The following is a 13,187-nucleotide window of genomic DNA, read 5'->3' as shown; positions in this document are numbered from 1 at the left end:
CAGAGGGGTGAGGGGTTTGTGTTTGTGATGGGATTGCTGGAGGAGGAGGGGCGGAGGGAGGGGCAGAAGGAGCACGCTGCAAGAAGCTGACTTTAGCCCCAGTGAAGGACTAGCTGCCGGCTTGTGGTTTCTGTGTGTGTGTGTGTGTATGTGTGTGTTTTACACAGACGGAGATCTGCAGTGTATTTTGTGTGAGTTGTGAGTGTGTTTGTGTGAGTCTCTTGAGGTGGGGCTTTGCTGGGACCGAGGGAAGTGGGGGGTTGGGGGGGGGGGGGTGTTGGCGTTGTGGGTTTGGGGGGGTGGGGGTGGTTTTGGACTCGGAATGATGCAGTTAGCAGAACGATGCTTCACTTCCAGCGCCAGCCTGCCCAAACCTTTCTACAGCTTGTCCTCGTCCCCGGAAAGTCAGAGCCCGGCGTCCTCGCAGCTCGAATTCGCGGAGAGCGAGCGGGCGGACAGTCTGCAGGACACCACCGGCGCCATCCACAAGAAGTTCGCTGCCGGCTCCGGGATGCTGACGGACAACCAGAGCCACAGCTTCAGCCCGGCCAAAGTAGGGGCGCCGGCGGCCGGAGACCGCGCCAAGGGCTCGCCGTCTGGGCCGGCCGAGGAAGACTTGGCCGAAGTTCGCTACAGCCTGGACAGTCTGGGGCCCGAACGGTATTTCCTGTCTCCCGTGGCCCCGCAGAACCTGAGTCCCGGCCACCAGCAGCAGCCCCAGCAGCAGCCCCAGCAGCAGGGAGCTCCTAACCCCGGCTCCTTGCTGCCTTACCCCGGGCAACACCCCTCACCAGCGTTCCCGGTGAACGGGGCCAGCCGCTACCTGAGCCCTCACTCCGTGCTGAGCAACGGCGCCTACAATCCCATTCTAACCGCGGCCGGTGCCCCGGCGCTCGGCCCCTCGGCTTATCCAGCGTACCCCGGCTCAGGGCGCTCCCAGTATGGACACGGCTACCAGGGCGGCCCGCTCTATCCGCAGTACAGCCCCAGCATCCCGCACCCCACCCGGGCGCAGGTCTACCTCTGCAATCGGGCACTTTGGCTGAAGTTTCACCGGCACCAGACCGAGATGATCATCACCAAACAGGGCAGGTAAGGCGGAAATCCACAGTAACCCCCGCACCTTGCTTCACTTTTCTGGGGTCCTGGGATTCCTCTTGAGTTCTGAACTGTCAGTCAGTCCTGAGAGCGGTTTTTAAAAAATTTAATACTTGCCTGACAATCTTAAGACTTTTGCATTAGGATCACCTGATGGCCCGGGCTGAGTTTGAGCTCTCTCTGGCAACCGTGTTAAACAAGTTGTTTGAGATGTGTGCCAACCCTAACTAGCATCAGAGATGACATCCACATCTGATAGAATTGGGGAAGGTCTGATGTTTAGATTTTGTTGTGTTTCCGATCGAGAAAAGCCTTGCAGATTCGGGAGTGTTGCTGTGTAACGTGGGGCTGGGGGGTTTACCTGTGTTGAACGACACACCTGGCTCAGTGTCCTGGGTCCGCGATACAACCTCTCAGCCACTGAAGGAACTGCGCCAGGCCACTGTCGAGCTTAGGTTCTAACTCCCTCAGGATCTGCTACATCCTGGAGAGAGTATTCTTGATGATGGATAACGGCGGAACGACTGTAACTGTGCAGATTTGGGGTTGGTGACCATTCCCGAGCTTCCAGCCTGGCTTGTTCTCTCTGGAAATGGCATCTTTTTTTCTTAAGATGTGACTCCAGAGTCATTCCCGAGCCTAAGCGACTTGTGTCAGATCCTGAGTAGCACAGATGTATTCCGTTATTGAGGATTGTGTAAAGCTTAAAAGGTTGGCGAATGACGGAACCGGGACACTAGCGCCAGACTTTCGGTTTGCAGAGAAATAGAAAGTTGATACCTTTAAAAGAAATTAAGTCTCTCTAACGGAATCCCGATTAGTGTAGTTAATCAATTCTCCAACGCATTTATTATAAAGGCATTGAGATATCGGCCACCTCCTTTACTGTGTAAAGGAATGGAAGAATTCTGAATTGCGGGAGAATTTACACTCAGACCCAGAATCAATTATATATTTCCAGTTTCCAAACTGGCGAGTTAAAGGTAGGGAGCTCCCCGGTGATTGACTGCTATGTGGTGCTGGGTGAAATATGCAATTTATAGTGGCATTTTCACCTGATTTTAGGTTTGAAGGTTGAAACTAATATGTAACGAGAGGCTGCACTCGCCTTTTTACGCTCTGGCAATCCGAGCGATCAGGGGTAATTGCAGAGTTACTCACGTTGTCCACTCCAATTACCTTCCACAAGGTCACCCGAAGGAGGGACATTTACTCTCAGATTCGGCAGGTCTGTTTACCAGGTTCAGAGTGGCGTCCGTGCTTTCAAAGGCGGGTGTTGGGAAGCTGAAGGAAGAGAAAATGTTGGAAATATTCGACAGAACAGGCAGCCTTTGTGGAGAGAGAAGTCAGTTTCTGTTGCAGGTCGAAGACCTTTACATGGGCTGGCTTTCAGAGAGGTGTTTACAATCTCTCACCCATGAAATACCCGTATTGTTTCCCATTTCCCATCCTCTCTAATTGCCTGTAGAAGTTTCATGCCCCATTTAACTGGGCATGGTATTGTAACTTCGAAGGCCACACTCTCACCCAAACAAAACACAAAAGTCTGGATTCAGTTTTGGTTTCATTCGTGTAGAGAAGAAAATGAAATCACGTTTTGTTAATGTCGGTGCTGATTTCCTTGGTGTTATTACACTGACTCCAATCCTGTCGTTGTTCTCAGCTGTTCCACTTTGTAGCGTTTGAATGAAGCCCATCACTCATACTTAATCGGTTGTTCATGATAGACTGGCCCAAGTTTCCTGCCACGGCCTGTACCTGGGCATCTGGTCCAGAATGTTTTATGAAATAATGTGGTCACTTTTCACAGCAGCCAATTCGGAATCAGCGGATTCCATCACAGCCAGCGCCAATGCTTCTCCACACATCAGCTGGGTGTTGGAGCTGACATCTTTTCGCCATTGCGAATGAGACCACAGTTTTGTGTGGGAAAAGAGGGCCTGTTTAAATGCTACAATATAGTACTTCCATAAATTGGGGCCGATATCCTGTACCAGAAGAATTGATGTAGCCCGATTATGTCTTATGGATGGACTGGTTGAAATCGCTACCCCATTTTTTTTATTGAATTAGACGAAATGTTTGATTTATTTATTCGGGATGAGTGATATTTCTATATTTCTTTACGCCTTGTGGGAGAATACAATCCGGATCAGTAGGTAATAATTAAACCCAATTTTCTCATTTCAATAATAATTGGTCTGTACTGTTTATGTGTACATGCATAAAATCAACCTCGTCTCTAATTTCGTATTTCCAATACCAATTCGGTTGCCCCCAAGAAATGATTAGATGTTAAGGTGTCACGAGTGAGCAAGAAACGTCAGGCAATGCCTTGCTACAGTTTGTGAAATACTCCCGACTCGCAGATTGTAACATTTCAGCCTGGAAACACAATGTTATTTATGTTGAGTTGTCAGTGCGGAGTGGAGTTTAATTTGGAGTCCTTGTATTGAATAACTAACCGCTCCATGCAATGAATTTTGGAGATATTGGAACGGAGAGGTTCGGTGCTCCCAGGTTCATGAACACGAGCAGTACAGGACCAGATTTGATAATGGTCCTATCATTTAAGGCCGTTAACAACAGCTCAGCTCAAAGTCCCTGCACCAAGCAGCGTGCTGCTGTCATTTAGAAACTCAGTTTTCAGCACTAGTGAGGTCACAGAGTCCAAAACTCGAGGGGCATTGTTTTGGGACTATACCTCCTCCCGCATGTTCAAAAGTCATTCACGCTTCATAAAACATTTGAGGGAGGGTAAATGGTGAAAGTTCAACGCAGTTGTTGCTTGCGTCTGTTAGATCGGGAATCATATCCTGCAAATTATCATTAAAATTAGACTATGGCCGAAGACTGTTACTCTTCCCCCTCTGACCTGAGTCTGCACAGGTTGGTGAATGTTTACCGCTCCTCAATGCCGATGACAGGGGAAAACTTATTTCTCGCCACAGCCAAAGCAAATGATTGCAATGGTGTGAATGCGAACAGACAATGTTGGAAGCACTCAGCAGACAACCAGCACCTGTGGGGAGAGAAACAGAGGGAAGCTTTCAGATATGCGTTTTCTTTATAGTTGCCAGACTGGCTGAGTTCTTGAAGATTTTCTGGTATTGTTCGGGTTTCTGTCGTTTATTTTTATGCATTTGGGGTGTTGTATCGTTTAGTTATTCGTTTTTGCTTCTCCCAGGCGTATGTTCCCCTTCCTGAGTTTCAATATTTCTGCTCTCAACCCAACCGCTCATTACAATGTGTTTGTGGAAGTTGTGTTGTCCGATCCCAATCACTGGCGATTTCAAGGTGGAAAATGGGTGACTTGCGGAAAAGCGGACAACAACATTCAAGGTGTGTGTGAGCGCGCGGATTGTGCAGCATCTCGTTTGTGCGGACTTTGTACATTGTAGATCTGTTTGTAATTCTGTCACGGATCCTCTGTGTAATGGCGAGACATGATGCCTGTCAAAGGGGCATAAAGTCACACTTCATCAGGATTTCGGGACGTAATTCTCCCAAATGTTGATTTATTTAGTAAATTGTCCACTGTTAGGCATTACTGAAATTAAATCGCTGGGCAAACATTGCCTTCTCGGCAATCCTCCGATTAGCCCCGTTTTATCCGCGCAGCTGTTGGTGTAGTCCATTATATTTTAGAAATCCAATGATTTCAGATCTCCAGTACCGCGGTACTTGCGGTTATATTTTGATACCTGCATGGAACTCACATACTGCACGCCCCCACCCCACCACCCACACTACGTGTGCATTGGGAAGAACAGAAAACGTTGGAATAACTCATCATTTTACAGGCGGGAAACAATTGACGTCCAGCTGGTTGACCTGCCATGCTTGAGTTGTCAAGATGTTTTGAATAAAAATTTTATAATCTTACTCTTCTTAATCGATTGTGTATGACGGAATGTTGCTTCTGCCTGGGTCAAGAGTGTCGTTCATAATGAAGTGAGAATTTTTAGCACAGAATGCTGTCATTCGCTCCATAGCTCCTGTGTTGTTGCACACATTCTCCAGCCACTCTTCACTCCTGACCCTTTTTCTTGTCTTTTAAAGCAACTTGCACTTATATAGTGCCTTTTACATATTAAAATGTCCCAGAGTCCTTTTAGGGCCAATTGCTAAACAAATTTTAATGTAGATGGCCCACTGTTTGTGCTTATGTTTAAAGTTGATGGGGACAAAAAAGACTTGTACTGATCTGAGAATTTGAGACATCGTCCCCTCATATGGAAATTGCCTGTGACCTTTTCAGTCTGTACTTAAAAATTTTCTTTTGGTTGATGCACTATTTTTTTAATAACAAGCATAGAAAATGCTGAAGAACCTCAATAGGTCTGGCAGCATCTGTGGGGAGAGAAACAGACAAATGTTTTGAGTCTGACATGACTTGTTCTGAATGTTCAGAATTAGTTATCGACTGTTTTTCATGTTCTGTTAGTTAAATACACAAATATAAATTTTATTTTCATCTCCCGTGAAACCACCTCATGTCAATATCTCTGTTTAATGGATCGGGACTACAGGATATCTTTGTCCTAGGATTGTTTGGTATTTGATCATGATGTCGAGGAGCCAAGCTAACAATCACAAAGATGGTGTTAATAATCCAGTTAGTTAGCAAAATTTGCAGTTAAATCATGAGGATTCAAACTCACTAGTTGTTCACCAGGTTATCATGTTCCTAGATAGCCTACGGCTTTATTCTGCAAATACAGTTTCAGAAATATGCAATCTGTCTGACTTTAAATCAAATTAATTGGACCAATGCAGCTTTTAAATTTGCACAACTAATACTTAATCTGTACTTTAGTAAAATCTAATCAATAACACTGATTTATTTCAAGACCTTGAACAAAGCTTCTCTCCAATGTAAAGTCAAAACCAATCTGCCCCTGCCCAACTGGCATCGTATTCAAAATGGTGGTTGTCCCTAATTTTAAAATGTGCAATTCTGCACAAACAACTTGGTGTCAAAGCAAACACTGATTTCCTGGAATGCAATTCAAGTGCTGCACCTTTAAAATTTGGAGCTTCTTCCTCATTTGTGGCATAAGTTATCAGTGGAATTTTACACATTATGTAGAAATACATTGAGTTTTAATGTTCAGATCAGAGAAAATTGACTCCTTAAGATTGTGGCTGATTGAATGTCAAAGGATTAATTTGGAATGTCAGGCTGCAAGGCTGTTGAGATAGAGTAGGATAAATGTATGTCTTCTAACAAATTATGACGAAGATTTACAGACTTGAAATTTTAACACTTTATGTCTTCATGGATGTAGACTGGCTTTTAATTTCCTGCATTTTCTGGTTTCTTTTTTTCAAATTTGCGTGATCCACAGAATTTTGCTTTCGTGTAAATGTTTTTTGATTAATGTGAACTGGTTGCAGTAGCCACATGTCATACCTTGCAGACATATACAGTTCAAACTGAAATGCAGTATTTTAAAGACCCAATTTTCTGCTAATTTCACTAGAAAAAGCTACTCATTTGTAGTCAATTTTGAAACTGATATTAGTATTCTTTTAAAAAATTCAGAAAGGAAACTTAAGATATTCCACTGTTCCTAACTTGTTACTCACAATATCATCTTTAACTTTATTCTTCAGGTAACAGATCTTATGTCCACCCTGAGTCTCCAAACACTGGAGCTCACTGGATGAGACAAGAGATTTCCTTTGGGAAACTTAAACTGACTAACAATAAGGGCGCAACCAACAACAGCACTCAGGTGAGCCAGTGAACAGGTAACGCATATCTCTGATGTGTTTGTCTGAGAGTAATCTTTTGTGGTGAGTGTCTTCACAGTTGTGTGTCTTTCATTTTTACAGATGGTTGTATTGCAGTCCTTGCACAAATACCAACCACGTCTTCATATAGTGGAGGTGAATGAAGATGGTGTGGAGGACATATCTGAGTCTTCAAAAACACAAACGTTTACTTTCCCCGAATCACAGTTCATTGCTGTCACTGCCTACCAGAACACTGATGTAAGGATTGTTTATTGTAGATTTGAATTGTTAAAGCAAATGTAACAGTTGGCAACTGGTAGGTTTTAAAACTTTTATTTTGTCTTTCATTAGATTACCCAGCTCAAGATAGATCACAATCCTTTTGCCAAAGGTTTCAGAGACAACTATGATTCGTAAGTTTATGCTTTTAATTTAATAAATTTGATTCAGATACATTTGTTCTTTAAATATCAAGATATCATGGTCAAGGTTCTAATTTCCTTTTTAATTCTTCAGTATGTTCACTACTCCAGAAAATGACAGATTGACCCCATCTCCCACGGATTCACCCCGGTCCCATCAGATAGTGCCTGGGGCACGTTATGCCATGCAACCCTTCTTCCAGGATCAGTTTGCCAACAGCATACCATCAGCCCGGTTCTACAATGGTGAACGTGCAGTGCCCCAAACAAGTGGCATCCTGTCCCCACAACAAACCGAGGAGTCCAGCAATCCTCCCCAGAGGTGGTTTGTCACCTCCGTGCAACAGCCTGGCACCAATAGGTTGGACTTTACCTCTTACGATGCAGATTATGCTGCCAATGCCTTGCTGCCCTATGGTCTCAAGCCTTTACCCATTCAGTCAGCTCATTCTCTGAGCTATTATCCTGACCCAACATTTGGTTGGGGCTCCAGGAGTTCCCAATACCAGAGAAAGATAACCTCTGGGCTAACATGGTCCTCCAGAACGAGTCCACCAGCTTTCCCTGAAGATCAAGTATTGTCCTCCGAGGACAAGGCAAGGGAAGAAGCCAACTCACCTTGGATTGAAACCCCACCATCCATTAAATCCATGGACTCAGACTCTGGACTCTATGAAAATGCCTGCAAAAGACGAAGGGTTTCAGCTGGCAACTCAAGCAGTGAAAGTTCACCAACAATTAAATGTGAGACAATTACTTCGAAAGAGTATAACAAGGATGGTGCAAAAGCGATGGGCTACTATACTTTCTACACCAGCCCTTAAGGTATTCCCGAGATGTTTGTTTGTATATATCCAATCCATTCACCAAATGTCGAAATGGTCTTAGGAGTGCCAAAAAGACTGAAGCTTCCTTCCACCTTAAGAACTGACCTTGTACAGTGTAATAGTGCAATCAAATTTTTAAGAAGGTGCCAAAGCTATCTGATGCTGTAAGCGATAAGATGGAGAAATTCTAGCTAAGCCTGGTCTAATGTGATGTCCCATAATATATAGTATTAACTTTAGGAGGAATTTCTTGGTGGGTGGGGCTTAAATACCAGATTGACGTTTACTGTATGTGGTTTTATTTATTTGACAATACAAATATGTACAGTTCCTGTTCTTTATAGTCTACTGTAGAATGGGTGCAGTATGGTGTAAAAGAAAATGACAGTGTTAGTTCAATGAATAAAACCCAGTCCTTTCCAATTCCATTAATATGTACAGATGAAGCAAAAACAGCATTTTCAAGCATTACATTTTTTCAAAAGCAATAAAATAAGATTGGTTCAGACTGCAAAATTTCAGCTTTCCAAGGGATACTGTGAGAAGGCAACTAAAGGCTTGATAAATGCACAGCTAATGCACTTATAATTCTGACCATTTCCCATCCTCATTCACATAACAGAAATAGAATAGTGAGAGACCTGTTGGCACCTTAGTTACAAATTTATCAGGCTTGTGGTGGTCACTTGACTGTAATTGTGGACATTAAAATCTCACACATAATTCAAATCATTCTTCAAGTAACACGATGTGCTTAAAAGTTTCAGCATAAATGCGCCTCGGCAAATTCAGACTTTTTTGCCTTGGACAAACATTTATTTTTGTGCGTGCAATTACCCTGTTATGTACCTGCTGAACGTAGATCATTTTACATCAGTCTGAAATGATCTTGGAATGTTATTTGCTACGAGTTTAAAAACAAACAAATCAGGGCTTAATTAAAAGATGGCGTCGGTATGTGGTTTATTTGCAAAATAAAAGTACTAGATTTTCAAGAATTGGTTAAAATGCAGCGGTAATGAAATCCCTTTACTGGCTTCTTGAGAAATGGTTATCTCGCTGATTATTTCCAAATTATGCATTCTAAGTAGAAAGAGCAAACAACAAGAAATAACGAAATGTTTCTGTAATATTTTTGATTGTTGGAACAATCATCGGGGGGAAATTCCGCATAAAAATGTTTTGTAAATCCGCCCTGTTTTCTGAGGAAGGCTTAATTCCAACAAAGAAGACAGCAATCAGGAAAGCATAATCTCATTGACTGGAAATGGTGCAAATGTTTCACAATTGACAACACGTTTAAATCATAGCTCATGCAGGGCCGGTCGGGGAGACTGACGACTTTTGTGTGTGTGTGTGTGTGTGTTTTAATCGACACATCGTCGAAAGCGTTTAGCTGCTGCGTTCCTTTGGTGAATGAAATGCGCGTTCGTATATGCTCTCTCCATCCGGTTTGACCAGTGCGAAATCTCTGTCGCTTTGCAATCTCACCTTCAACGCAGTTACACTTTAATCGTCATTCTTGCAGTTGTGGAAAATTTCTGTTTATTTTGGTCCTGCCTTGTACCCGGGTCGCACTCTTTGATTATTTTTGTTTGGTTTACGTCCTTCAAAAACAGTTAAATCAAATGCCTCTGAACTGCGTTCCGAAACTGCAAAACCACACGAACAATGGAAGAAGCCTTAAAAGCAAAATAAGATGCTCGCGGGAAGTGGAGGCTGGTATCAGTTTTCCCTTATTCCTGTGTGCAGCGATATTGTGTGGTTGGCACAAAATTTCCAAACTAGGTTCTTGTTCAGAGGAAGGGTCACTGAACCTGAAACGTTAACTCTGATTTCTCTGCATAGATTCTGCCAGACCTGTTGAACTTCTCCAGCAACTTCTGTTTTGGCTTCTTGTGAATTTAGACAGCGCCTGTCAACTTATTTTGGGGATGGGTGTTGGGAGCTTGATGGCGCTTATTAAAAATGCTATATAAACGCAGGGGGAGGGTGTCTGCAAGCGCCACCTTGTGGCGGCTCGGAAGGAGCGCTCAGAATAAAGGGCGCGCCTCCATATCAATTCAGTGGTATTCATTCTGTAGGGGTTGGGGTCTCACCTTTCCCGGGAAGTGTGGCACACCGCTTCCATCCAGGCTGATGCAAGACAATTGCCAATCGATTCAGTGTAGTGCAACCACCTTATAATCGACTATTGTCCACTCTGCAGTCTCGTCCCTTCCTATAATTTGGTGTGTGCTCCCGTTGAATTCAAGTGAAAATCTTGGAAAGGTACAAAATCGGGGTGAACACTTCGCAAACTTAGCGCCACACTTAGCGTCGAGGGTGTGTTGCTGGAAAAGCACAGCAGGTCAGGCAGCATCCAAGAAGCAGAAGAATCGACGTTTCGGGCATGAGCCCTTCATTTAGATATTGGCATTTTCACGCCTTGATCCGATTTGACCCTTTTTACTGGTGTGGCGTTAAATAAAGTGAGTACAGTCCAATGTAGCACATCATCTGCAATACATCGGGCACAACGACTATTCATCCCCTTTTGCAGTATTTAACAATTAGAGGACAAGAAATACTTTAAAGTGACGGAATGTGTGTGGCATCTAAAGTAAACAGTGTTTGTCCTCTGTTCACTTAGGGATCCTCTGGGTTCCCACATCAACAGGCAACTCAGGCAGCGTGTGTATTGACAGGAAAATAAGATCACTTCTCTGGTTCACCTTTAGTCCCTGTCCCATCAGAAACACAGTGGCCCATCTGCCGACTATTTCAAACGTCTTACGTTTGAATTTCAAATTCCCTACATCGGCAGCATTTCCATGTTTTATTTTGTTGTCAGTCCTGACATCTAAAATGCCCGAACGATGCAGCCAGTATAAACTAAGGTCAAATCCGTATTTGCCGACCATCAGACGCAAAAAAAAATTGAAAACTAATTGAAGATATTTCGAGCAAACTATCCAATCGCTCAGTGGCAGAATTACCTCTCAAAGTAAACGGGTAATCCCACTTTGTGCCGCGCAGCATGAAAAATCGATGCGGGAATACCAAACATTTCGGCCTGTAGTTTTGTTTGGATTTTAACCTTGTTTCTGTATGTGTTTTGGGAGCCTTTCTCTCCCCCCCCCCCCCCACCCCTTGGAGTGTCACCCACAAGTGGGAAAACCAACAGGACGAGACATTCACACTGAGAATGCGGATTTGAAACTTTTGAAAGATAGAAATGAAGGAGTGCATGTCGACCTCATTTCTGAAGGGATTCGGCAGCTTTGTATGAACGGAAGCGGGTTACCTAACATTAAAATGACGGCGGCTGGGTGCTCCGCACCGGTTTGGTTGTATCAGACAGATTCTGAAACGAGCGGGTTTCCAAGGCGTGGAATGTTATTTGGTTCAATCTCCCCTGCCAGAAAGCAGTGATTCCGAAATGTAACACCTCACCAACCTGGTGACATTTATGAATCAGTCAGTTCTGAGAAATCAGACGACATTCGAACAAATAAAAAGAAAATGAAACTTAATATTTGTCTAATAAAGATTATCTTGCATATTCGGCTTGTGTGTAGATGATATGGACCCAGAAAAGTGCTGTTTGCTGTCAAACTCTGTGAATGGCCGCATTATCTGTAACAGCCCAGTTAAAAGGATTAACTTTTAACAATAAATTATATTTGATTTAACCAGGCATGTCTTCTGACATCTACTTCTAATAAGAATATTGATACGTCCTCTGTCCCTCGTACAATTGCAGACAGACAGAATGGTTTATAGACTGGGAACAATTCTAACTGTATATTTGAAAACCTACCAAATATTTTCTAAAGGCAGAGTCCGTTTCGGCTCCTAGTGTTCTCACTTACTGGGTCAAAAAGTTGTTGCTTTTAACACCGAGTTACTTTTTAAACTAATTTCAATTAACACCCGCGAATTAGAAGCGATTTTCTGAAACGCGGGTGTCAGACACTTAATTGTAAACGGAACCATCTCATTAACTCGAAAGTAAAACATTTTAAGAACTGGTTCTGAATATTAAATTAAATATCTGTCTTCCCGTGATCAGGCTGTCGAGACTGGGCACTGTGGCCAAATTACAATCTGGTAAAAACAGAAAGATTAACATTTCACTCAATTAAGAAAGAATTTAGATGGACCTAGCAACAACCGAGCGGACGCATTCCGTAAATAACACAATTTCTGTGCATTTAAATTCAGTTCTAATTGTATTTTATGCGAGGACTATGTCTTACTAAAATGGATCTGTTTACAGGAAGCTACAATTATGTTTTGGGTCAGCTCCGCTTTGGGCCCATGTTCTCTTTCAGCTAACTTTGTTTCAAAACAATTCAGTTACGAATTCAAACAAAACGAAATAGAGAAAGAATAAACTTCAGCCGATATTTTGTTTCCTTTGTTGACAGGATGAATATGGTGTGGCATTGCTTCCAAAGTAATTCAATCCTCAAGAATTAGCGGAAATTAGCATTTGCACAATTTTTAACCGAAAGATCGCTCTCAAGTAGTTAATGTCTTGCCAACGCGTAAAAGATTGAGTAGAAACATGGAAGATTTACGACACAAAAAGAGATAATTCGGTCCATCTTGCCCTATGCTAGAAAGCTATTCTGCCCAAACTCACTTTCAACTCTTGGTCTGTCATAGCCAAGTGTTTTTGTTTTAAATTGCCATAAGGGTTTCTGCCTCCATCATCCTTTCATTTAATGATTTCCAAATCTTCACTACCTTCTGGGTGGAAAATATATCTCCAACTCCCCATTCAATCCTTTTAGTTCCTTAAAATTGGTGCCTCCTGGTCATTAAGCTAAAGCTAAGTGAAGTAACTCCATTTCATTCACTCTTTCTGGCCCCTCATAATTTACTTAAAATAAGTATTCCTTCATTTGTTTCAAAGAAGACAACTCTGCCAATGCAATCTTGCCTCACCACTAACATTCCCATGTCTTTGCAACGTTCTTGTGCCTTCTCTAGTCTGAACACATCCTTCTTGTAATGTTAAAGCCTGAAGTGTAAGCCTGGTGTGATGTGACTAGTGTTGATACAGTTCCAGCATTACCTCCCTGCTTGTATGTGCCAGATCTTAACTAAT

General features: G+C 43.0%; 1 protein-coding gene across 2 annotated transcripts; it reads left to right on the top strand.

Moving 5' to 3' along the window:
- Positions 1–321: 321 nt before the first annotated feature.
- On the top strand, positions 322–11,763 carry eomesb (eomesodermin homolog b). 2 transcript variants are annotated; one of them, XM_043689489.2, is made up of 6 exons: positions 322–1,092; positions 4,286–4,440; positions 6,718–6,839; positions 6,940–7,098; positions 7,192–7,253; positions 7,357–11,763. In XM_043689489.2, the coding sequence occupies exons 1-6, from the start codon at positions 323–325 to the stop codon at positions 8,084–8,086; spliced, it is 1,998 nt and encodes a 665-aa protein (XP_043545424.1). In that variant the 5' UTR covers position 322; the 3' UTR covers positions 8,087–11,763. The 2 variants fall into 2 exon arrangements, with proteins under 2 accessions (XP_043545424.1, XP_087843053.1); XM_087986927.1 differs by lacking the exon at positions 322–1,092 and adding an exon at positions 2,106–3,257.
- The last annotated feature ends 1,424 nt before the right edge of the window (positions 11,764–13,187 follow it).

This window comes from Chiloscyllium plagiosum, unplaced genomic scaffold (genome assembly GCF_037043375.1).
Source record: "Chiloscyllium plagiosum isolate Xiang-an unplaced genomic scaffold, Cpla_swu_hap1 HiC_scaffold_5, whole genome shotgun sequence".
Taxonomy (NCBI): Eukaryota; Metazoa; Chordata; class Chondrichthyes; order Orectolobiformes; family Hemiscylliidae; genus Chiloscyllium; species Chiloscyllium plagiosum.
Note: the sequence above shows the minus strand (reverse complement) of the source record. Positions and strands in the feature narration are given on the sequence as shown.